We start from the raw sequence: 25,358 nt of genomic DNA, 5'->3' as shown, positions 1-25,358 counted from the left end.
CTTAATTTTTCAAGTGGTGGAGGAGAAATAATTCAATTATTTGAATAAGAGATGGCACGTGGTATAGTTGGATGTTGGAGAAACTGGATGCATCTTAACATGCTGAGCACATATTCATATTGTAGACAGAATTGGTCATTATATTCTGTCACTTATTCACTCTGCATATGAAATATAATATGATTTCATAAATATATGTGACAACCGACAAGCTTATCCATGATGCAAGATTTAACTAGGAGGAAACCAAAAGGTGTAACCTTTAATTTCGATGGTCTTCAATTTAATTCACTGGATAATTTTGGATTAACTAGATGTGATTTTATATCATTAACACAACAGAGTACCCTTTCCTAATTTCCAACATTTCCAACCACTATTATTCTGTACCGACCTTGACTCTCCTTCCGAAAAAAAGAACTAGTTCCGACCATCATACTTCACAATATAACCTGTATGTATCCGATGTACTAACATTTAGCTAGTACCAAAAACTAAAAAGAAATAACTTGTACCATAAGATAGAATATTAGTAGTAGTAATTATTTAGATTCATTATGGCAAGACAAGCACGTATATGGGGTGTATAGGATGAAAATCAAGAGAGAAGAAATGGGGGTGCAAATTGCTCTCTCTATATATACCAGCATATATAATGTTACAAATTATATATTCACAGAATTACAGTAAATGCGCCTCTGGTTTTTCTTCTAATCTCAAATAATACACATTGGCTTCAACACAACACCACCTACTTTCCATTCCCACCAACCAAATAAATCAACTCAACTCATTCTTCTAATCTCATTATTCTCTTTTAATTTCTCAAACAAGGTGCTGGAATCTTTTTTAACTCTCTTATTCAACACAACCCATCATTCCAGATACACCCAACAACATCTTGCGTTTGCTTCTACATTTTCACCCTGAAATTAAGCCAATGCTTACATTACAGAAGCACTTACGTGACCCCGTAAATCATTATCATATCGAGTTTTACCTGAATTCTCAAGGTGCGATGAATGAACAAAAACATTAATATACATTCCCAAAATCAAGAATCTCCTCCTCTTCTATCTTCATCATCTTCGTGTGTTGGCACTGCATTTAGTCTTTGTTGTAACTGCAAGCAGTGAAAAAGCACAGCCATCAATTTAAATGTCGTGGTGAGAACTCTGAAGCCTAATACTCTAAAGCTGCAAGACATAGCACTATCTCTGCATGCGAGAAGAACTCACTTGCATGTATTTAAGCCTTTCCGAAGTTAATTCATCCGTCAAGCTATTCATCCTGCAGGCGAAACAGAAAGAGTGTTTTGAGTGTCTTGAAATGTAAGAGGTGATTGGTTAGAAAATTTGCTTGGTAGGCGGAATGATTCCTTCGACTGTTTTCAAGTGTGAGGATGATTCCCCCACTGCCATCACTCTCATGAGTCACTCACATTCACAAGCCAAGTAACCACCCCCACCCAAAAGATGAACGTTGTAGCTCTTTTAAAGAGTTTGTCTATACGAGTTAAGTTACAACACACCTAGCTTGAAGTTCAGATATCTTCATCAGCAGCATTTTTTCCCTTTCAGAAACTATAGATTCAGCCTGTAAAAATTGCAACAAGTATCAGGAGTACGCACCAAAGCAAACGTAGACATTTATCTATATAAGAATTTCGTGCGAAAATAAGCAAGGATGCTCCACCATGGAACTTCTTAAACTGGATACTGGTCAATGGTTTTACAGTTCATAAAGGCCACGATAATAGTTCCCAGTCCCAGATGATAGAGAATTAATATAAGAATGATAAAGCCAGGTTGGAGTCTCAGATGAATAACTGAAAACTAGAAGAATGGTGCTTCTTCAAAGTTAAAAAAGGAATGGTATTTAACATGATGCCCTAGAAGGAAAAAAAACAAGCTTAACTAATCCACTCTCCAAATTCTCCCTCATACCATATAGATGGACAAAAATTAAGAACATTGACTCCAACTATACCATATTTATTCTGTATACAGGATATGTATCCTCATGTGTGGTGGACATGATAATATTGGTGGCATGTATAATGATTTTCACATTGTCAGGGGAACTAATTGCTAAGTTCAGACACAACTTTTCAGTTAAGCCAATTATTATAGAACCAAGTTTCCATCACACAGCATAAGCATTCCCCAATCTAAGTACTCCCTCCGTCCACAAAAAATAGACAAGTTTTACCATTTTGGGCCATCCACCAAATTAGACTAATTCTAAAAATGGAAAGTTATAAACCAATACTAACCCTACACATCATTGTAAATGTGGACCCCATAATCCACTAACACTACTTCCACCACATTTTCCCTCCCTCTCTCTTACTTTACCAATTATGCATCAAAACCCGTGCCGTTTAGGATATACTATTTTTTTCTCCTTTCCCCATAACCCATTTTCTAACAATGATACTCGTTGCTTAAGCAGTACAATGTAGATTAGGATATACAGTACATTCCCCAACATGACAATTATATTTCAGGACACATACATGATACATGAAAGGAATGCTGGTTTCGTTCTGGTGGAAGCCAAATGATTAAAAATTATTAAATCAATTCCTTTTGTGTGTTTTCAGTTAAATCTAATATGTTTAATTCTTATGTCAAATACAATATTCCATCCACAAAAAATGTTGATTAACATCATATTGGGTTTTGTAATATATTAAAAAAAACAAAGCAAGAAAGTCTTCTAGGTCAAACTTGTTATGAATATTAGCGTCCCACATCGGTGGTGTGACATAGTCTAGCTTAGTCTCTTATAGTACTATATATATATGTGGCCTATGTTGAATAACGAAATACACCTACACCTACTACTCTTCTCTACTATGTCTATATACTTCTCCGCATATATCTATATTTTACTGTTCTAGAAAACTAATGAATAGATTAGAGATTTTTTTTACAGTGCAATATATTGGCATATAGTTATATGCTGCAGATATAGGTAGGTCCCTGGACAATGATTTCACAAACACATTTTCATTCTATTATTCTAGAAGGAAATCAACATATCCTGAAAAACAAACACAAATATTGCCTACAGTTCTTCTTGCACACGTGCACAATCTTAACCAATTTAATACTTTAAATAAGAGCAGGAAAACTTTACAACTTCACGATAAGATGAAACGTTCAGCCAAATAATAAAAATTATCAGCAAGTGTACTTACACTGCCATTAGTATCTGAACCACGAGGTAAAGGAGGCAGTTTCCCATTTTGAGGAGCTGGAAAAGATGAAAAGTTCAACCAAATAAATACATGACCATTTAGCCATACGCTAAAATATAGAAACAACGCACCATTTTCAACATCCACTGTTTGCAAGCTACTTAACAAATTCACGATAAGATCCTGGAATTGAGAAGGAGAAATGAGATCCAAGTTTAAAAAATAAAAAACAAAGGAGGTTGTCATTTTGCTGAAGTAATCAATGATGGATGAATTTTGAAAACTATCATACCTGCTGAACTGATGTTTGTTGGAAGAGATTTTGAAGGTGAGGTATTAGAACTGAGGCAAGTCCATTACTGTTACTGATTTCTTTGGGTGGCTGGCTTTGGGGCTGAATGGCAAGACCATTAGAAGGACCATTAGTTTGGAACCAAATATTCAGTTAGCTGTTAGCTGCAGTATTTATATATCAATATATACAAGAAGCATACAAACCATTTGTTTGGAATCAAATATCCAGTTCCCTACGCTAGCAGACTTCCTTAGTGGTGACCCCTGAGAACCACATGAACAGCAGGTTATATGATGAAAAACCATCACCATCTTTTAAAAGAACCAAGGTTGCTCTGTTCTTTCTCACCTGAGAATTTCGTCGAGAGACTGTGGATAACGGAATATCCTAGTAATTGTGTTAGGTTAGACAAACAATCATGAGAAACAATTTAGCAAGAGTCATGAAAAAGAATCTACTACTTATATGAGCTATACCTTCACAAGATCTACATTTTCGGAGGTTACGGAGAACCGCCCTTTTATTTGTACCAAGTTCGTTTTTGATTTGTCCTCCAACGTGTCTTTGAACCCTGGAAACAAAGAAGACGATGTAATGTCCTTCCAAGAAATCTATCCAAGCATAGCTATATGCAATTATGAATGCTACTTAAATGTACCTCCTGAAGATTTGATTGGAGCTGATAAACTGTTTGCTGAAGCTCGGTTAGGAAGGTTTAGTGGACCACTAAAACTGGGTGCTCTTCGCACTTGCTGAGACTTCTCAGCCACTAGGTAGCCATCATTCTCATACCTAATGAACACATTTTGCATTTACCAATAAAATTAAGGTAGGGGAATTCTCGAGCTGAATTGCAGGCGTTAGGAAATAACTATACAGATACAACACAGCTTTCATAATTTGCACAGGGAAAATATATAAGTTAAATTTGCTCAGTGGATAAATATCATGAGTAAATTAATCCACGTGCTACATGCTCTTCACTGCATGATTTATCTCAACATCAGGAAGTAAGAAGTCTTCAAGTTAAAGTAGTTGAAACTATATCTCATCAGATAAGAAATTCAAACAGAAACTGATCCAATAAAGTTTATCCAGAGACAGCACACAGTCAAGTTTACTCAGAGAGCATTTCCCAATTTTATTAGTACAATTAGTATGAAAGGAGATCATGCGGATGAAGACAAATGTAATGTTCATTTTACTGTCAATGTGTCATAGGAAAACCGAAGGAAGAACCATCAAGGACAACAGACTCCAGGTGCATAGAGTTCAAACTATCAACTTCACAGCTACAACTAGAATGGCCAGCCACAATAAAGAATGAGAATAGATATCAAATTTATGTTAAGAGCAGTTAAGTAGTTCCACTGTCAAGCTAGCCATGATTTTCTAACTGGACTAGAAAGAATTAAGCTGATAATCACTCCTCAATATCTCGTCAAGTTTAGATAACACACTATTTGCTGCACAAGCATAGCAAAAGTAAGATGAGGCAGAAAATAAATTATAAACCTTTCAAAGTTGCGAGCTCTTTCTGATAGTGAATTACTTAGCACCATACCAGGCACAAGTGGTCCACTTTGAGTTTGACGGGCTCTACCGGTCTGATTTCTAGTCTTAGCTTGAACTCCTTCTTTCTCTACCAATGATGCTGCCAGCTCAGATTTTGATTCACTCTTCATTGTATCAGTTTTTGCATTAGCGTCATACTCTCTCATGTCACTTTCAGATGTCTGTCCCTTATTTGTCTGGCTCTCAACTACAAGCACCTCATCACCATTTATCCTCTCACTGGAGATGAAAGGAGACACGGTAGAAAAATTATTTAGACTAATATGGACATAAGTTCATGATATAGTCAAAGCATTTCTTCATACGCATCAAAACAGAAACAAAAAATTGCAGACAAATAACCTTTACAAGGCAACAACTATAATATGTAGCATAAAGATGGAACAAATATTTTCTAAGTTACCTGTCAATATTGTGGACTACTGGTTTTGGTACAGAATCAGATGCACTCTACAAACAAGCAATAAGAATTTTGTTACATGCTTTCTTCACTTTGTAGCCAAAGAATTAAGTATAGCTAGATGTATACAACAGAAAAGAAATATTGAAAACAATGACATGTCTCCATAAAAAGTAAATCATTATTTAAACACCTTTTGGTTCATATTAAATCTTATAATGTCTTCTTCTTCTTGGATTTCTTTTATTTCATCCTCGTCTTGCAACTGCCAAGAATAAAACAGCCCATAGGATCACTTCCACTGTTCACAATTATTCCATACTGATGATTGAGCATAAATAAAACGTCTCTCAACTAACCAAAGATGCTTGAAACTTCAAATCTTCAACATCAAAGTTCCAAGCACTTACTCCTCGCTGGTACTCACTCTGAAAGAGAATCAAATCTATTCAACCAAAGGGAAAGAAAAACTACAACAAGAACAAATGCACACATCACAAAACACAGGGAATGTGGTATATATTTTTATAATCCTGAGCAATGTGTTTAAATAGAAGATTCTGCATTTCCACTAATCATTACTTTGTGACCTACAGACCTAGCAATAAAATAAATAAACAAATAAAGATGGGACCCCATAATTAGCAAATTGTTAATGCGACAAGAAAATTCCAGCTGATGTTTGCTCACACACCAACATTTTTAGCTCAATTGGCCAAAAATGGAAAACAGGCTGTAGGTAGCGGTTGGCTAATGAATAAGAAAGGAATAAGGAGAAAACGAGGGTCTTCATCTTCATTCGTTCCAACTTCCCATTAAAGATGAAAATACTCATGAAAGAAAAAATGCAGCAGCTGGCATTTAGGTATACTTCTAAGTAGACCATATAATGGACCCTAACTTCTTTTTTATTTTAATTTTTTATGAGTATTGAGTAATGGGGTATAGAAGTTCTCTATAATCTTTCACAAATAGCATTAGAAGCATTAGATCAACAGGAGAAAAGAGAAGTGTCGCATAGCAGTAAATCTTTGGCTAGCATAAAACAGGAAATGAAATAGAAGAACTATAGGATCTGATGCATTTCAAACCTGAGATATAGCTTCCTGTTCAGCTGAAGGCATTTTTTTCAGAGCAAGTTGTGCAGCATCTTTGATCTACGAGCATTCACAACAATATCAGCATAAATTCTAAAAAACGTTACTTCTGAACCCTGCTGGTTCCACGAACAGGATATACCTGGATATCTTTCACGCGCTTCCATAGTGGTGGCAGGTCAACAAACAACTTTTTAACAATGAGTTCAGGAGGCTTTGCACTCTTGAAAAAGGAGTGTTTTAACAACTTTTCTGCAGTTGGTCTCTTTGTTTGATCTTTTACCAAGCACATAGCAACCATTTCTTTGAAGGACTATCAAAAACCAAATGAAACTAAAAATGAGCATTGGTAATAATAATTTAGAGGCCAGACAGTGTTCAGTGAACATGGTGCACCTGGAAATATCATGAATACCTTAGAGAACCTCTTATCACGATCGTAATCAAGTCCAGGTGGTGCATTTTGTATGGTCATCAACAAAACCTATTGGAGAGTGGAGGCAAATATCATGAAGTGTTTAGAACATCCATAAAAAAGTGCTTTTATGTAGACATGTACCTTCATTGGGGGATATTTGGAAAATGGTGCATGTCCATGGGCCAATTCCAGTGCAGTTATTCCAAATGACCAAATGTCAGCCCTGTGCATTTAATAAGAACACTATGAATCATGCACAAAAAGAATCAGCATCTACAACTGCTAGCAACTATGATGGGAAACTGAAAAATGTGAATACTCTAAAGTGAGTAATGGACACAAAATGATAAAATTACTAGGAGTTTGAGTGATACTCTAAAGTGAGTAATGTTCTTAGAGGAATAGACTAACTAGAGTTTCCATTCAACTTTAGTCTTACGAATAGAGATTTTCAGACTTCAGATGCCATATCGAAGTCATGCAGTGAGGATCACACCAGCGTAGCTCACCTATACCTCAGATTAGAAAATTAATTTCCCAGTATAGCGTCTAGAAGATATCAATAATAAATATCCAAATCCCAATCTACGAGACTATAATAATGTTTTATGATGCATTCACAAACACCCTTTGTATGCCTGTGCCACCAAATTGTATGCATGCACAAAACACTTCTTATTATAGAACCACAAGACAGTACAAGAATATGAAGTAACCCACTTGAAATCATATCCAGTTCCAGGCTGCAACACTTCCGGGGCCATCCTGTATAATGAATTAGAAGTGACAGATTAAATCAGTTGGTATCAAAAGAGAGTGTGGGTGAGAAGTGAAAGATATGTATAGTTAAATGTAAATGGATATTGGATACTGATGGTGATAGTGTGGTATTTGTTCTTCAGTGCGTGTGTGTGTGTGTGTGTGAGAGAGAGAGAGAGAGAGAGAGGAAGAGAGAGAGAGAGAGAGAGAGAGAGACGCACCAGCATGGAGTGCCTACAAAGGTATTCCTTGATCGTTGTCTATCACCTCTGTCAAACATGCAGGCTGAAACACCAAAATCAGCAAGCTTCACCTCACCATCAGTATCCATCAATATATTTCCAGCCTGTATAGAGACGTTAAACAGAATAAAGTAATTTACTTAATGCATACTATCCGAGAACAAGTCCAGTGTCTGATCTGTCTAGATTTAAACATGCAACATCAAGTAACCTTAACGTCACGGTGAATATGGCCATGATGATGAAGGTACTCCAAAGCCTTCAAAGTTTCTTTCAGGATAGATCCAATGGCAGATTCTTCAAATCCTTCTTGATATGCTATCTTCATGAGATGCAGGCAAGAACCCTCAGCCATAAAAGGCATTACCACCCAAAGGTTGCGGTCAACAACAAATGAACAAAAAGCTTTTATGACATTAGGATGATCGATTAAACTCATTGTTTGAGCTTCCCTGCGAATATCATCCTGCAGATAAGATAACACTATTTAACTGAATGTCCAGCCCAACCACATCCACTAATCATAATAGAACAAATAAGCTACATTATTTGGTTAAAATATTCTTATGCTTTGAAACCAGTATCCATTATCCAAGGAAAGAACTTTCTACTAAAGAAATCTACACTTCACAGGAATACCACAAGTTCAATAACACTATAAATTCTGATGTCGAAAAAAACAAAAAAAATAAATATAAATAAAACTAGTTAACAACTACTTCCCCATAACATGTGTCATAAAGCCAAACATGGTAACTAGAAAGAAATAACTAATGATTACCAAGGAGTTCAGAAGGTATCGCACTGAAACCATTGCAATCTTCTTGGCTAATAATATAAAAGAGCTTACAGGTAAGGTATCGAGAGTAGCCATATAAAATCTGAGTCAACCAAGCTAGTTAGATTAAATTTCTCTGCATGCAATTCATCACTGGTAGTAAACTCCCACAAGGCAACAAATCTCTTAAGCGTCAAGTCAACGAAAAAAAGATAATTATACAGATTCCTTTCATACAGTTTGAGAAAGGGGCATTAATAATTCTTGCTTGTGCCATAAGGTATTCGATGCCTAACTACATTATAAACAGGTAGCAGATAACCAACAATAGATCCAGATAATTAATCTTTTTCTGATATATTCTTGAGCTTTCATCACATTGTAGGGGTTAAGATATCTTAAATGGCGCAAAAAAAAGTCAGGATTAATTTGATACTGCACAGTGAAAGTCATATTTTGATTATATGAACCCCAAAAAGTTTTGTAGAAATGAATAATCAAGAAATAAAGTTCCTTACAACAGAGAGATAATACACACACTTATATACATCTCAAAGTCAGAGCTACAGACTTCAAACCTAATGATCACACCTGTAAAATTCATAACATGCAATAAATTGCTTTTGGCATCTTAGAAGTGTTAAAATACATGGCCACGTGTATATCGTAATTTCTGAGATAACATGTTTAACAAAACTGACTATCGCTGACATATTTGACTTTTTACAACTTCATTATTCCATTCTGCCTCTAACTTAATCTGGACTGACTCTGGTTCAAATTTTCATTGACCTTCATTTAGATTCTAGTTAGCACAAACTTCTAGTTCTAGTAACTATTAAATGTTACATACAAAATACATTTTGGACCAAAAAAGAGAGTAATAAGTTAAATAACGATTGACACTTATGTATAACCTAGGAAGTATGCTATATATAACAGGGACGCAATCTGAAGCTGTAGCATTTATGTCAACCTAATATCACAATGAAATGAGAAAAATGAGGCTTAATTTTGAACAAAGAAGGTTTAGCAGAAAAGGCAACAGATTTGCATAGATGCTACTAAACCAACATATTTGTATTGATACTAAGAAAACAACACCAAACAGTAGCTTTATGATCATATATTTATCAATTAAGTTCTAGAGTAAATAGGGAAATTGATTAGTCATTGACTCATTCAACCGGTCGTACGTAAACATTCCCATTAACAAATAGCTGATTTTCATTAAGGATTCTCCCTGCTGGTTTAGATAAAATCTTTCTCAATCAGCCATTCCTCAAAATTCTCGATATCTGAATATTCATTTCATTTATTCATTCTTATAAGTTAAGTAGTTAACTCAGCAACAGTTTCTCAAATCAAAGAACGGTCTTATTTGGTGCTGCTCAAACTCAACCTAGCTGATATAGCTACTCTTCCTTGCACTGTATTTCCCTAAGAATTCAATGCAATTTGCATCATGATAACAGTTAATCCCAAAGCAATACACAACAAAACCTGATCGTGTTCTCTAGGAATTAATAAATGTGCTTAAAATCACATATTTGATGATAAGCCGCTAACTCACTCAACCTATAATCATAAAGAGACCAAATTGCACAACAAAATTCAAATTCGAACCATTTCAAAGCTTCAAATTTCAAAGATTCGCCCTCTAAACTCTATCTAGCTCCATTTAAACAATTTCACACCATCACTCAATGCACCGAGATCTCAAACTGCAGACGCATTAAAATTTTCCAAGCAACATCGAAAATGCACTCCAACTAGATCAAAAGTCACCTCACACAAAGCCAAATGAAGTTAAATCCCCAAGTCACGCGGAATCAAAGCAAATGAACAGAAGCGCATTACAAATAAATGAAAAGAATATATTGAACAAACCAGATTGCTATGGCATCGATCGAGATCCAAGCACTTAACCGCCACCACTTCATTGTAAGGCAAATAGATCGCTCTGAAAACAGTAGCGCTGGCGCCGTATCCAACCTCTTCTAGAAGCTTGTAATCATTCGAATTCGCCGAGTAAGACTTCCCCATTTCTCTCACGCTGCCGCTGACGAAACCATCAATCAATTGAAATCTTCCAGCTTCGGTTCTACTAAAATTAGAACATAAGTTAGGTTTTAATCATGATTTTTGTTGTTGTTTTCGATTCTTTGATACTGAATTATGAGAGAATCCAGAGATGAACAGTGAAAGTCTATAGATATGGACTGGGTTGAAGTCTGCAGAAATTTTCTTACTTTTCTGCCTCTCTCCTCTTTCTAGTCCACTGTGTTAAAATGTTGTTATTTATTGCTGCTTAATTTTACCTATCGATATATAGCAAAGTTACTAAATAAGTTATGGTGTATTTAATTTGATTCTTTTGTAATCATATGGTAGTTTTAATAATTATTCGTATAAGCTGATTATGCACCCGTTGACTGCAGCGCAGAGGGCAGAATCGTCTGAAACGATGTGCACTGTGTGTTCTGTGGCCAATGCATCGCCAGGTTGTACCTTCAACTAAGCATTGCCAATGCCAGCTTTGTACACTTTTACAATGTACTCTCTTCTCTTCGTTATAGCATGACTAATTAATTTGAAACAAGAAATTTCCAAATTGCCAAATTGGTGAAGTTGTAGTACAATGTTATTCATAAAGTTTGGTATGGAGATTTGGATGTCACTATTCCGTTATACTTGTATATTTGAGAATATCCATGATAAGGAATTAAGAAGATAATCTTTAGATTTTGAAAAAATAAAACTTTTCCTGGCATTTTTGGCTTGTAGACTCAGAATTGGTGTCATAATTTTCCGTTCTCTCCAAAAATTAAATGATTTAAGGAGAAAGTCCAAAAAAAGACATGACTCATAGCTCGATGTTTGTCGTGACATATTAAAGGTGTATCGGTTATTTCGGATGAACTAGGGAATGATTTTCAGGTTTGGTGGCCTTATTTATGAGTGAGCTATTTTTTTTAGTCGGTATTGCCTTGATGGTTCTTTTGGTAGGTTTTGTCGAGGCTCTTTTCTTGGATTGCATTGTTTTGTTTTTTAGTTAGGTTGTGTCTTTCCTCTTTAGCTGATAGTTCGTTCGGGTTTGTTTTACAGTTTTCTCTATATCAGATTCTGACTCTATTCGTCCGAAGCTAGTTGGGCGCTTCTATTAAAACACAAAAGTTAATGAAATTAATGTTTAATAATTAAAATAAAGAGAAATAAAGTAGATAAAATATAGAACAGAAAGACATTCTAAAGCAAGAAACATAACAAAGATAATTGAGACATTTCTTTTAGACACAAAAATAAGAAATAGATATTTAAAAGTTAAAATGAGAGAGATTTAAATAGGAGAGAATAAAATATGAAAGTAAAAGATATAATAAAGTAGGAAAGAGGGCAAACAAATTGGTTCAGTTACCTTGAGATATACAAAAAAGAATACGACTCAGCTAACTTGGAAGATTATATTATTCATTATGTACAATTTATTATAAAATGTTTTAAGTTTACATAAATCATACAAAATGCTTCATTGATGTTTTAAGTTAGTACAATTTACTTAAATATTTTGAACACCGTTAGTTTTATTAACTATCCAACTTTTTTTTGCAAAATCATAAAAAAGAATTAGGAATTTATGCAATTTATCACTATGAAGAAGATGAACAGTCACCATCGATTCTTTTCCGCCGTTAATTATAAAATTATATTTTCTCTTAACACTTAACACACTTTTCCTTTTAGTTTGTCCCACAAAAGATGTTACATTTCTTTTTTTTTGGAAAAAGTTCTCCCTCACATCAATTATAAAATTATATTTTCTCTTAACACTTAACATACAAAATAATACTCCCTCCGTCCCAGTTTAAGAGTAAGATTTAGTTATTGCACGAGTTTTAAGAAATTGGTGGAATGTGTAATAAATGAAGTGAGGTAATGGTTGTTGGAGTGTGTAATAATTGAAGTGAGGTAGTGTAAAGTGAGACCATTTTGAATTTTTGTATGTTTAAGATTTTGTTTTGTTTTATTTTTATGAAAGTAATGACATTTGAGTGTAAATTTCATCAATAATGAGGTTAAATTTTATGTCCAAATATGACAAAATTCTGACTCTTAAACTGAGACGGACGGAAATGACAAAATAAATCTCTTAAACTGAGACGGAAGGAGTATCTCCTAAAATTCTGTACCATCTCCCAAGTGTGACATCTACCTTGGGATGAAGGGAGTAGTAGAGTAACCTATTATTCCATCATACGCTCAACCAATCCCATATTTCCAAATTATCCTATGTTTTTATGCTTATTTCCATAAATTAGGGGACAATAAAGTCCTTTCATGTCTTCTGACCAACATTATAGCATCAGCAACACGTCTCGTTGTCATCCCTATCTCGTTCCGCAGAGATGAGACGGCAACGAGATGGCGTTGCAACCTCTATCTCGTACCGACGGAACGAGCCAACCCGTCTCGTGTCGCGCGCGGAAGGGCATCGCGACGAGACAGCTCACCATGCGCCAGCGCCACGTGGCGCGCACTGGCACTAGGCGTGACACCCACTCGCCGGCCCGCGAGTGGGCGTCGTAATTATGACGTCATAATTTGTTTTTTTTTAATTTGAATTTTCAAAAAAAAAATTTAAAAACGGTAATATGACCGTTCAACGGTCGAATTTTTTAATTTTATTTTATTTTTATACTATAAATACTCTTCATTCTCCATTTTACACACAAGCATTATATGATCGTCACTAGAGAACTCCTTCTGCTTCTTTGCTTCCATTTTTTTGTGATTTGAATTTAAGTGTGCAATTTATAATTTCTAGTTTTTCAAATTATGTCTTTTTAACTTTTTTAGGTTTTTAAATTGTAATTTTATTTTATTTAATGAAATGTGTTTTTATTAATTGAATTTCTTGGAAATAAAAATAAAAAATGAAATTGAATGAATAGTTAAGGGATGAGATGGTTAAGAGATGGAGGGTGTTAGGTATGGTATACTGAAAAGCGTGTTTCGAGCAAGTTTCGCTCGAATAGAATCTTGCTTGTATACGTAAAACTCTATAATCCACTTTTAACCCGATTCAGTATTATTCGAGCAGTTTCGCACGAATAGAATCAATATATTATTACATTGTGTTTGCTTGTGCATTTATAAGATGTTTTATAAACATTTAAATGTATAAGAAGCAAACAAAGTCTAAGTCTTTTGCTTAGTAGACCGGTTGTGGGCGTCGTCCACTTTAAGGTAACACGGTCAGATCTATGCAATGCTTTGCAAAAGAAAAAAAAGAATTTCACAACCTAGATAGGCTTTGGCTACCTATCGTGAAATGTTGCAATGTCAGTCCGCATATTTCTAAGCCTTACTGAAATAAGATGACATTGGTGTGGTATAGCACTGAACGGATCTAACAGCAAGACGTGTCTTTATGCTATCTACTGAAAGGCTAGGTCTTGATAAAATACTATTTCTTAATCTACATATGTTAGCATTGAGCATACGGTATTGATTATGCACTACTTTGACTTATCAAATGGTGCGGGTTTTTCGCAACCCAATAATCCCGATATATTGGGTAGTGGTGATTAATATCTAGCGGTGCTAGGATTGCTATTATGTTGAATCGTGCGCGAGGTGAGTCTCGTGTGATAATGTCCTCAAGAGGAGCTTGAACAAAGTTTTATTATTTGGAAAACTGGCCAGTTGGAGTTTTATTACTCTATGCATAATAAATAAATGTTTCTTGCTAAGTCCACTCTTGGAATTAATAAGATATTAATTAATTAAGTCCATAGTAGACATTAATTAATTAATGGACATTTATATCTTAAGCGCGAGAAATAAATAATAAACAACGGAAACCCGGATTACTTGTAATTTCGGACTTGGATGGGGAGAGTTCAATATTACTTCTGTAGTGGCTGCTCGTAATATTCCAATATAAGCTTGTATTAAATTGTGGGTTCAATTTAATTAGTAAAAAGCTAATTGGGGGAGCCCATATCCAAAACCTTCCATAAATCCCTGTATGGGCCCAAAAGGAACTTAATATAAATAGGAGAATAAAGGAGACGGAAATCATTATTATATTACTCATATTTTTCGTCTCCCTCTACCTAGAGGAGTTCGAATTTCTTTCCTAATTGGAGAAGGATTTCTTCTGTCTTCTTTATTCGAGTCCTAGTATTTTGATAAGATCAGCCCACCCTGATATCGAGATACAGTTCGGGAACCAGAGAGAAGATCCGTGGTCTAGTATTGAAGATCTTCACGTGGAGAAGGCGCGAGCAATCGACGATTCTTTGGAGAATCAAATCGGTAACTCTAAACCGTAGTATTCATGTTTAGGATTTATATTCTTTGAGCATGAATTATTTGCGTTCTAGCATGCAATTATCTGTTTAACATGTAAATTGATTAATCACATAATCGGTCAAATAGATCTCGTATCGATTTATTTGTTTTGTACAAGTCTTCCGCTGTGCAAGAGGCACCTAACCCCATCAGAGGGATGCAGGTACTGTCTCTTAGTTAAGAGATGGGTTGAAAAGTATAGTGGGGCCCATGAATAATTAAGGGATGAATAAGAGATAGTATTGTGGATGGTCTGAAAGGTATATGTTCATTTTTCACTGATTAGAAAACATGCTCTAACAGCCTTCTTTCAACGGGCCATGGCCCAATACTCGGGCCACCCAGAAACACTAAGAAAAAAATCAAACATTAGAAACGCACATATAGAAGTCACGGGGAGTGATCAATTGCTAACTAATCGTTTAATTGCTAACTACAACTAATTTAAGGCCATAGGATTTTAGAAAACGTGTGGTCTACAATTTGCCACGTGTAATTTTCGTTTTTATTAATAAAATAAAAAAAGATAAAAAAAAAATTCCAAATTAGGATTTTGGATGAAAATGTCAATATAGTTTTTCGAAAATATCAACACAATGCTTTGAGAATGTCAACACAATGCTTTAAGAATGTTAACCCATTGCTTATATTGATATTCTTATATCGTATGTTGACATTTCTGTTGTACGAAAAAATTAAAAAATTTTGAAATATTTTTCAAATTTTGACGTCGGAACATATGCATGTAGGATATCGTTGGAATCCTTATGAAATTATCTTTAATTTGATATATGTTATATGAATTTAAAGTTTTGGGATTTCTTTTAAAAATTAGTTATAACTAAACATATAGTTAATTGACATTAATATCCCTTATTATATTTTATGGAATTAATCATATGGCCTTATTCACGTTTTTCGTATTGACATTTAGAGATTAATGATTTAAGCATTTAATTTAAATATCTAATTGCTATTATTTAATTGTAGTTAGTAATTAAGTTATGAGTTAGCAATATAACACTCCCTTAAAAGTCACTAAAGAGTCTTATTATACAATTCAAACACGTCCAAAAATAGAGTAATCTTTCCCCAAGAAGTCGAGAAAATATTCAATGGTCCTTCCACACCAAAGTGTCATGATGATGTGGTGTACTCAATCATTTAATTCTTGACAAATGTCAAAATAAATGACTAGACATGCCAACTAATAGAGTTATTTATGGAAAATATTCATTAAATCACTTTTATAAAAGATATGCATTAAATCACTTTTATAGAATAATGCATAATTATTAATATTGAAATTATCAATATTTTTTTACCCTCTATGTATACACTACATACTTATATATATAATAATCATATTTTATATGTATACATTATCTTTTGGCAAAAAAAAAGTAGTATAATCACGGAGTGCAACACTTTGTTAGTATTATTTAAATTTTATGATTATAATTTTTTTTATCTTATATGTTTATACATAAAAATATATATGTAAGTGAAAATGCACACAAAACAAAAAGTATGATCATAATTTAATTTTTTTATTTTTTTATTGCATTTAAAGAGTTATATGTACTTAGTAACTTGATATGAATTTAAAAACTAACTTATAACTATTTAAGTATGTAATTATATTTATTCATAGGAGGAAAAAATATTACTAGCAATTTTTAGATTTTAAAATTATACAGTACTGCGTAAAAGTGGTTTAATAAATTTTGTAAGATTTTAATGCATTAAATAGGTTATATATTTACTCAGTAACTTAATATAAAAATGAAAATTAAATTATAACTATATAAGTGTGTCATTATATTTATATATACTATAAGAAGAAGAAATATTGACAATTTTCATATTTTAAGAATTAAGAATTTAAGATTATGCAATATTTTATAAAAGTGATTGAATAAATATCTTCTAAAAATAATTCTATTAGTTGGCATGTCTAGTCATTTACTTTTCAATTTATTAAAAATTAAATGGTTGAGTACACCTCATCATGACACTTTGGTGTGGAAGGACCACTGAATATTTTCTCCCAGAAGTCACTAACTGGTCTTATTATACAATTCAAACACGTCCAAAAATAGAGTAATCTTGTTTGTCGTTCGTCTAAAAATAGAAATTTTCTTTTTAAAATTCTCTCTTTTAAATAAGAAGAACAGAAGATGGGATCCATTTTTCATTATAACACATTTGTGTCTATTATTTTGCCAATTTTATAGTAAAACGCGTCCCCGTTTCAAATGTTACTTTACCACATCTCCATCGTTTGAATTTAGTTAGTTATAAGAAAGAATTCGTCATATGAAGTGAACCATCTTCTTGTAACAGTCCAAAAAATCCGTACACAAGACAAAATTTAGCCATTTAGCCATTTGATAAGTGAGATTACCCAAATTCTTACCAAAAAACAAAACAACAATTTAGAAACCCGCCCATCATCAGTAACTACAGTTTCTCATTACACATCCTAATCTTAAGAAAGTTAAAACTTGTTTAAGCCCAATTATGAAAATGATACTATACTTCATATATATATATTCTCTTAGTGAACGATATAAGAAAAGTTCACAGCATTACAAAACTGATCCGAAAAACAGAGTACTAATATACAAAGGAAGGAAACTAATGGAATAATCTGTTTCTTGTAAGTTTCTTGAGCGAGGAAGCTGAAACCATGTAACCAACCCCCAAACAAACCACCCAAATCCCCACATCCAACGCCCAATTGACCGCCTCCACATCCATCTCCATCTCCATCTCCCCATCTCCGCCGCTCTCCTCTTCCTCTCCGCCGCATTCGCTGCAGCAGCAGGCACCCGATCCCGCCTCCTCCTCCCTCACCTCCGGAATCTCCTCCAGCTCGCAACACCTCCTCCTCCGCCTGACCTCCGCCACCATCTCCAGCTTCTGCCTCATGACCTTCCCCAGCCCCTCCGCCTCCACAGCCACCTCAGCGCCGCCGACCCCACTCACGGCGGCCGACAGCACGCATTTGCACTCCATATTCCAGTCATCGCCGTCGTCGAATTTCCTGAAAACGCCCTTGAGCACCCTGACATCCCCCACGTAGATCTCGAACCTCGCGCCCTCGCACACCGTGACCCGCTCCCTGCTCCCGTAGTTGAACCCGCCCTCGGAGACGGCCCGGTGGAGCGTGAGGAAGGCGGGCGAGTCGGGTCGGATGCTGGACCCGTTGATCTCGAGGCGGCCGCCGCTGATGCGGGGGAGGAAATGCAGGGTTAGGAAATCCGGCGGGAGAAGGGAGGCGCGGGAGACTGATAGCTGAGTGTAGAAAGCTTTGATCTTCAGATTCTCTCTCTCGTTCTCTACAAACCCTCGACACATTTTGATTTTTGTTGAAGATTGAAATTGGATGCTAGTATAAGTATAAAGAAAGGTGAGAGGAAATGGTTTGGAAAGGAAATCAAGGGGTGGTGGAGTGGAGTTTGATAGAAAGGTAGCACACGGTTTTAAGCAAGTGAAGGTTTATTGTCGTTAGTGGAATATGCATGGCGACTGGCAGGGCCAATAAAGGTGGGCGGACACGTAGCCGCCACACGGCAAGGCACACCCACCTCATACAAATTTAACGGACGCCCTTACTCTACTTTTATATTCTCAATAATTCACATTTTTCGACGACTGAGCTGATAATTGGCTAGGCTGTATCCTCTCTGTCACTGAATCATATTTTCTCCATTTCACTTCTTTATTTGTACTAACTATTTTGTGTGTAATTTTTAGTACTCCACTTTTTAGTATCCGTTATCGTACGTATTAACGTATGCTTGCGTGCCAATACAAAAGATGTAGAGCCATTAGTTATGAGATGATTTTTTATAGCCAATGGTTTTGGTTGCTTTGAAATGAGACTGCGCCGCAGATTCGAGATTTTTTATGATCACTTCACTGATCCCTTATCATTTCAGTATTTTTATAAAGAGTATTAACAAGGATTATCTATTTATCCTATAATAACTCTAAATTTTGACCTATTAATTTCATTTTTGATTATTTGAATGACCCATTGATTGGACAAAACTTCTTATTAATTGAGATGCACTTTCTTATTCTTATTGGGTCTCAATGTGTTCTTAAAAGATATTACAAGTTTTTTTAAGTGTTGGTGCGAGGCCCATTTACTTTGCTTTGATCCACATTCTCAGCCTCTTTACACTAGTAGGAAGATTTAATGAGAGAGCGGTTAAGAAAGAATCCGAAAGACAAATATTACCAGGGTTGATAGTGTTAGAGCATCCGCAATCGTAATAGGTCAGCCACAGGCTAGCCACTTTCTCTCCCTACTACGTCATCAGCACTAAAAATCCACATGTCACATCATCATTTTACTCAAATAGGCTAGCCGCAATAAAAATAAGGATTTTTAGCTTTTTAAACCAAAAACTTTTCTCGAATTCCGGTTTTTCCCATGAACTCTGAGATTTGTTTTTAAAACCACGAACTTTCATTTCGTTAGGATTTTTCCAACCCGACCCGAATAGCACATTTTCGACCCGAATAGCATAATTCAATATGTTAAAGTTGTGTTTTGTTTATTCAAAACTTGTCCTTTGTTATTTAATAATTGTGACTGTATGTATTATTGTGCCAAATAGGATCCAAGTAATCAATTTAGTGACAAATAGGATTAAAATTGACATGTAGACAACCCGGGTTTCGTCGTTGACCCGCCGGGGGAAAATTCTAACGAAATGAAAGTTCGTGGTTTTAAAAACAAATCTCATAGTTCATGGGAAAAACCGAAATTCGGGAAAAGGTTTTGGTTTAAAAAGCCAAAAACCCTAAAAATAATTCAAAAACAACTACATTTTACGCAATTAAATTCAAAAACAGCCACTGGACTTGTTGTTGTTGTCCATCGCTCGATGTTGCTCTTATACAGAAATTTAGAGAGAGAAAACTCGTTAAAACAAGTGGTGCAAATGAAAATGAAACTAAAATCGCGTATATATAGTTTTTTAAAAAATTTCAAAGAAATAAAAATAAAAAATACCGCTGGCCGATCGCTCGCGGATCGGCACGCCACAATGGCGACCAGCGCCCACAAATTGGCGTGCGCTCGCCTATTCTCTCGCCGAAAGCGCGCTGGCCGATTCCAATGGTTCAGCTAGCCGACCGGATAGCGACGCGAATCGACTAGCCGCTATTGGAGATGCTCTTATACCTCCTTTATGCCGTCACACAGTTTTGACTATCTAAAATTTCTAAATTCTCACATAACTTCCATCCACATCATGACTTTTGACTTTCCACCTGTTTGTGTCATTTTCCACGCTTCACAATTCGAATGTTAACTTGATTAGTTAAAATATTGGTATATGCTTTTGACTTTCCACCTTTTAGTTAATAAGCTATGAGAATGGGTTAGCATTGTTTGAACCAAAAACTAACCGCTGAAACGATACAGTGAACTGAAATTATTGAATAATGGCTCTACAAAACCAAAGTTCCCAAGCTCTTTCCAGCCTAGAGGGCTCTCCACAACAACCGTATTGCTTGGTCTTGGAGTTTGAACTTTGAATATATTGCACAATTATGAAAGAAATTGTTTATCAGAGGGAAAAATATGGAGTATACTACAAATTCTACCAGAAATTTCCAATTGATTCTCTCTTTCAACTATTAAAACTTAGTCAAGTAAGATGCGGTTGGTTGTAAAGTTAATTCAATTTATCAAGTCTAACCAAACACCACCTTGTAAGCAATGCTTTTCTTTCTTTAGTAAAAAAGTGAACTACAAAACTATACTAAGGGTTTGAACCTTTTAGTACCCAATATTTAAAAAATCACATGTTCAATATAAAAAATTACACAAAATTCCAAAATCAGTCTCTCTTTTTTTACAATTCTACCCTTCAAGGCCTGATGTATTTGTCCATTTACACTCTCAAAATCACATTCATTCTGCATATTCCTTTACTACACTAAATAACGCAACTGTTACAGACTAGAGTTTAATTAATTTCATATAAACACTCCAATTTCAGTATTTCATCACCATGAAATCTAATAGCTCGCTCATTTTAATCGTTTATCCGTTGAGGTAGAATACAATTATACAAACCCCTCAACACCAAAAAATATCTACTATTTGAGTGTGTGAATGGCCTTTTTTTTGCGGCCCATCACCCTCACAAGCCCAACATCTACTGGATTTGAATGTGTAAAATGGGTAAAGTGGCAATCAAGACGATATTTCGACTGACAAGCCAATTAAATTTGATTTGGAGCAATCCAATTTGGTGTTCAAAATCTGGAAATCTTTTAATTCGTGCATTCTTAAGATGATTTTTTGTGTGTGTGCAATTTCAGATAAACTGCACAATTCGTGTATATTATCTCTTAAATAAAAGATAAAAATTGGATTCAAAACAAAGAAAAGGAGAGAGAAAAAAATAACTCTCGTTGTATATGAAAATAGAATAATTTAAACAAAAGCTTATTTGAAAATAATAATAATAAAAAATAGATAACAAAATATAAGAAAAATAATACTCTACTACTGTACTATAAACTTGATTCATAAGAAATCAAAGTGGGGAAATTTCTTTCCTCCTTTTCTTTGTAATGTTCATAAAAGAGTTTGTGAAGTGTGATTATCCTTTTGTCCGTAATTTATACAACATGTGTGTCTGTCTAGTGGCGTGTTCCAGAGTTTGTAGAGGGTGTGTTTTTAATTGAAAATATGTAGAGCTGAAAAAAGAAAAAATATTGTTGAAGTTGAGCAAAGCATAATCCCCACCTATTACACTAAAACAAAAAGAACAGATAAAGACACTTTTTAATGCTATTAAAAATGCTAATTTGTGTGTCTAATTATACCACCAATATTTCATAAATTATTTTTATTGTAGGTGTCTCAACTAAAATTAGGAGATATAAATAAAAGCGTCCTAAAAAAATAAGTAAAAGATTAAGATAATTTGCCATCAACTTAGAAATACTTTCTTTTATGTCATAAAATTATTTAAAAAAAAATTCAGCATTAGTACGTAATTGTTTTTCAATTTTTTATCGTTAAAAGATAAGTTTTTTATAGTGATAACATATTTAAATTTGTAGTACTACTATTATTTATTTAAGTTGAAGTTGAGCCAAGCGTCTAATCACCACTTATTAATATATTTAAATCTGAAGTATATTATTTATTGAATAAAATCTAAAGTGGGAAAATATATAGCTAAGTAGAGTTTTATGGTGGGAAAGGCAGTGAACAAGGTTTACATTCCTTTTAAATTTAATTATTCTAACAACTTAGGAAATGGTCATATATTTATCTTATGGTATACTACAAATCAAGGATATATATGAGATACTAATTGGTCCAAAAACGAGTTTGGTACATGTAAATGAATATATAAATAGTGGTCCATTTTTTGAAAGAAATTAAATTATACATAAAAATATCGAAACATCCCCTGAATCAACAAATTAAACTATACATAAAAATATCGAAACTTCCGTGATGAATCAACTTACATGACCACACTAAACTCAAGATATTTATGTAATTAACCACTCATCAATTATAGATTAAACCCAAAAAAAGAATTAGAGAAAGTTTTATCATGTCATGAGCTTTTATAGTTTTCTCGATGTATATTTGCACTTGCAACATTACTTAACGCTATATATGTTCTATGCTCTCTTTTGCTTGTAGGAGTATTGCAGGCTTTCAGTACACGAGGCTTAAATATAAAATATGAAATGTGCAAATTAATTGAATTATTCAAATTGGAGTTCCTAAGTTGCTAGTATTCTTGTATTTTGTTTTTTCTGAACTTGAGACTTGAGTATATGAAGTTGTCTCTGGAATTTGGAATCCAACTACTACACTCCACTCTTACTGTCGCAATTTATGATATGGCTTGGGTCAACCCTCGTGTTCAACCCTATTAAGTGGAGTACTACTCCAAATTCAATTCAGTTGACTATCCTCCCAAAGAAATGGTAGGCCGGTCACCCCTTTTCCTATAGTCCCAGAATCCCCAATTTAAATAAATTTGGTAAAAACTAAAAAGTTATCGAGACCGTATTAAATTAGAGTAATTATCTAAATTTAGAGACAAAAAAATCAACTAACCAAACAATATGTCCTCTTTCTACAATATTATCAATCCTCCAATAATAACACTAGTCATCCCAACCCCTAAATGACTAGCGGCTTGCCAATGAGTCCTAACTTAAATGACTAAATTGAGATACTATAAGATTCTTTCGGTGAGAGGTCTTTGGCTAATCTTGCTTATTTGTGGGTATTTATTCAATTTAGTTCGTCTAATAGTAGTGTGGTAAATGTTTTGGATTCGAGCCCATCATGACATGATCTTTAAATTTATGTTCATTTGTCGAAAACAAAAGAGTGACATGAGCCGGATATATAGATGCCAAATTTTATATTGGTAAATTTTCCTGATAGCAAAATGCCAAAATTATGTACATTACAAATTTGAAAATTTGAAGTTAGTATCCACACCATTGGTATAGTTGACAGGGACTAAAGTGAAGACTACATAAGTCAAGGTCGTCCATTGAAAATATCTCAAAGCAGTGAATGTATGCTGATAGAGGTTGAAATTATTGATAAGTATTTATGGTTGTGATAATTAATGTAATTTTCTATGAATAAATTTCGTACTTTTATTTCTTAAAATTTTAAGTTGATGTACTCTATTTTATGTTTAACATTAGGTTGATCGATATTACTTGGATCTTGCTAACGATCTAATTTTAAGAATTATCTGGAAGTTGCAGAGTATGATGTCACCAAATAAGAAATAATGGCATTTAAAAGTTAAAAGTACAGGATCTTAATCTGACTTGATATAGAATTATTTTACGGATGCGCATATAATATAGTACTACTAATTACGCAAATGAAGATCGAGATTAGCTGAACTAATCGATACAACAGTTAACTCTACCCCAGATACACCTGGACCTTAAGATTAACTAATACTCCATACTACTACTACTAAATTAATAAAAAAATATTCATAAGTATGCCCTTGAAATATAATTTGATATCTCATGGTCCCAAAACAATTTCCTCACATTTCGAGTGAAGCCAACTCTGGCATGACACGTAAGCAGTGACTAATAATTAGATGCCGTACACTTCTCAAGTTCTGAAATCTATGTAAGAATCTAAGGTTATTATTAAGAAAGTTACCAACGTTCAGGTTTTAAATTAATTTAAACATCGCTATAATAAGTTAATAATACTAGTACCATTGATGCAAAACAGACGCTCCAAATTTTTTTAAAGATTGTCTAAGTGTGGACATACTAACATCGTTCTCCATATGTAGAAAGGTCAAAGTATCAATTTCCACTGCTAATTAAAGATTCAAGATTACAAGAAATCTGATGTGGCTTTATATTTTTCTATTGTTGCATTCATGTTCTAACTAAGATTCATTTAATATTCACGCCATATCATATTTTCACCATTGAAAATGTTTAGAAGTGCCTGGATACAAAGCGACATAATATACTGTAATTGCAAGTTGGCAACAATGTCAAAAACCTAAAAACTAAGTCACAGTAGGTAACTTTTTATAATTAACCCTTATGTCTAACGAACAATTATCTTGAATTATGAATCTTATAATTTAAAGGATTGAAAAGGGAGTATTCATCTTCGATTCATTAGATACAATGTACTCCCCCCGTCCCTGGTTAAGAGTCACATTTTTTCATTTCGGTCTATCCCTAATTAAGAGTCACATTCATTTTTACCATTAAGTAGGTCCCACATTCCACTAACTCAATTCACTCACATTTTATTATAAAACCAATATAAAAAAATGGGTCTCACATTCCACTAACTTTTTCAACCAACTTTTCTTTACATTTTTTAAAACTCGTGCCCGGTCAAAGTGTGACTCTTAATTGGGGACGGAGGGAGTAATTTTGATAGTGTGGGAAAGGGCCAAGATACATTGTCGAGAAAAATGCAATTAGACAAGAAATAAGATTAGATGTGACCTTTAATTACAAGTAAACATGGCAACTGAAAACTGTGTATGTACGTATATCATGAAGCCTAGGAGTAGGAGAGATAAATGAATGTTAATAATTGATTCTCCAAAAAGAAATAATCACACAACCTTTCTGCAGATAATTGTGGAGAAGCTTCTCTTTTACCCACTATTCATTTAAATTATTGTACAATGTAACATGTAGCATAC

The 25,358-nt window shown here is 34.3% G+C and overlaps 2 protein-coding genes across 2 annotated transcripts; both read right to left on the bottom strand.

The window, feature by feature from the left end:
• Nucleotides 1–615: 615 nt before the first annotated feature.
• LOC125213378 (serine/threonine-protein kinase BLUS1-like) lies at nucleotides 616–11,041 on the bottom strand. The gene is made up of 23 exons (XM_048113893.1): nucleotides 10,660–11,041; nucleotides 8,203–8,457; nucleotides 7,971–8,095; nucleotides 7,711–7,755; nucleotides 7,132–7,213; nucleotides 6,988–7,056; nucleotides 6,715–6,885; nucleotides 6,567–6,632; nucleotides 5,835–5,903; nucleotides 5,669–5,740; nucleotides 5,479–5,525; nucleotides 5,016–5,294; nucleotides 4,159–4,292; nucleotides 3,977–4,071; nucleotides 3,849–3,887; nucleotides 3,704–3,763; nucleotides 3,498–3,599; nucleotides 3,337–3,388; nucleotides 3,206–3,261; nucleotides 1,532–1,596; nucleotides 1,239–1,290; nucleotides 1,001–1,123; nucleotides 616–926 (listed from the first exon to the last, which is right to left on the bottom strand). The coding sequence occupies exons 1-22, from the start codon at nucleotides 10,813–10,815 to the stop codon at nucleotides 1,055–1,057; spliced, it is 2,160 nt and encodes a 719-aa protein (XP_047969850.1). The 5' UTR covers nucleotides 10,816–11,041; the 3' UTR covers nucleotides 616–926; nucleotides 1,001–1,054.
• A 6,606-nt stretch (nucleotides 11,042–17,647) lies between these two features.
• LOC125211924 lies at nucleotides 17,648–18,602 on the bottom strand. The gene has a single exon (XM_048111887.1). The coding sequence runs from the start codon at nucleotides 18,487–18,489 to the stop codon at nucleotides 17,767–17,769; it is 723 nt and encodes a 240-aa protein (XP_047967844.1). The 5' UTR covers nucleotides 18,490–18,602; the 3' UTR covers nucleotides 17,648–17,766.
• Nucleotides 18,603–25,358: the final 6,756 nt, after the last annotated feature.

Source organism: Salvia hispanica, chromosome 3, assembly GCF_023119035.1.
Source record: "Salvia hispanica cultivar TCC Black 2014 chromosome 3, UniMelb_Shisp_WGS_1.0, whole genome shotgun sequence".
NCBI classification, from domain to species: domain Eukaryota; kingdom Viridiplantae; phylum Streptophyta; class Magnoliopsida; order Lamiales; family Lamiaceae; genus Salvia; species Salvia hispanica.
Note: the sequence above shows the minus strand (reverse complement) of the source record. Positions and strands in the feature narration are given on the sequence as shown.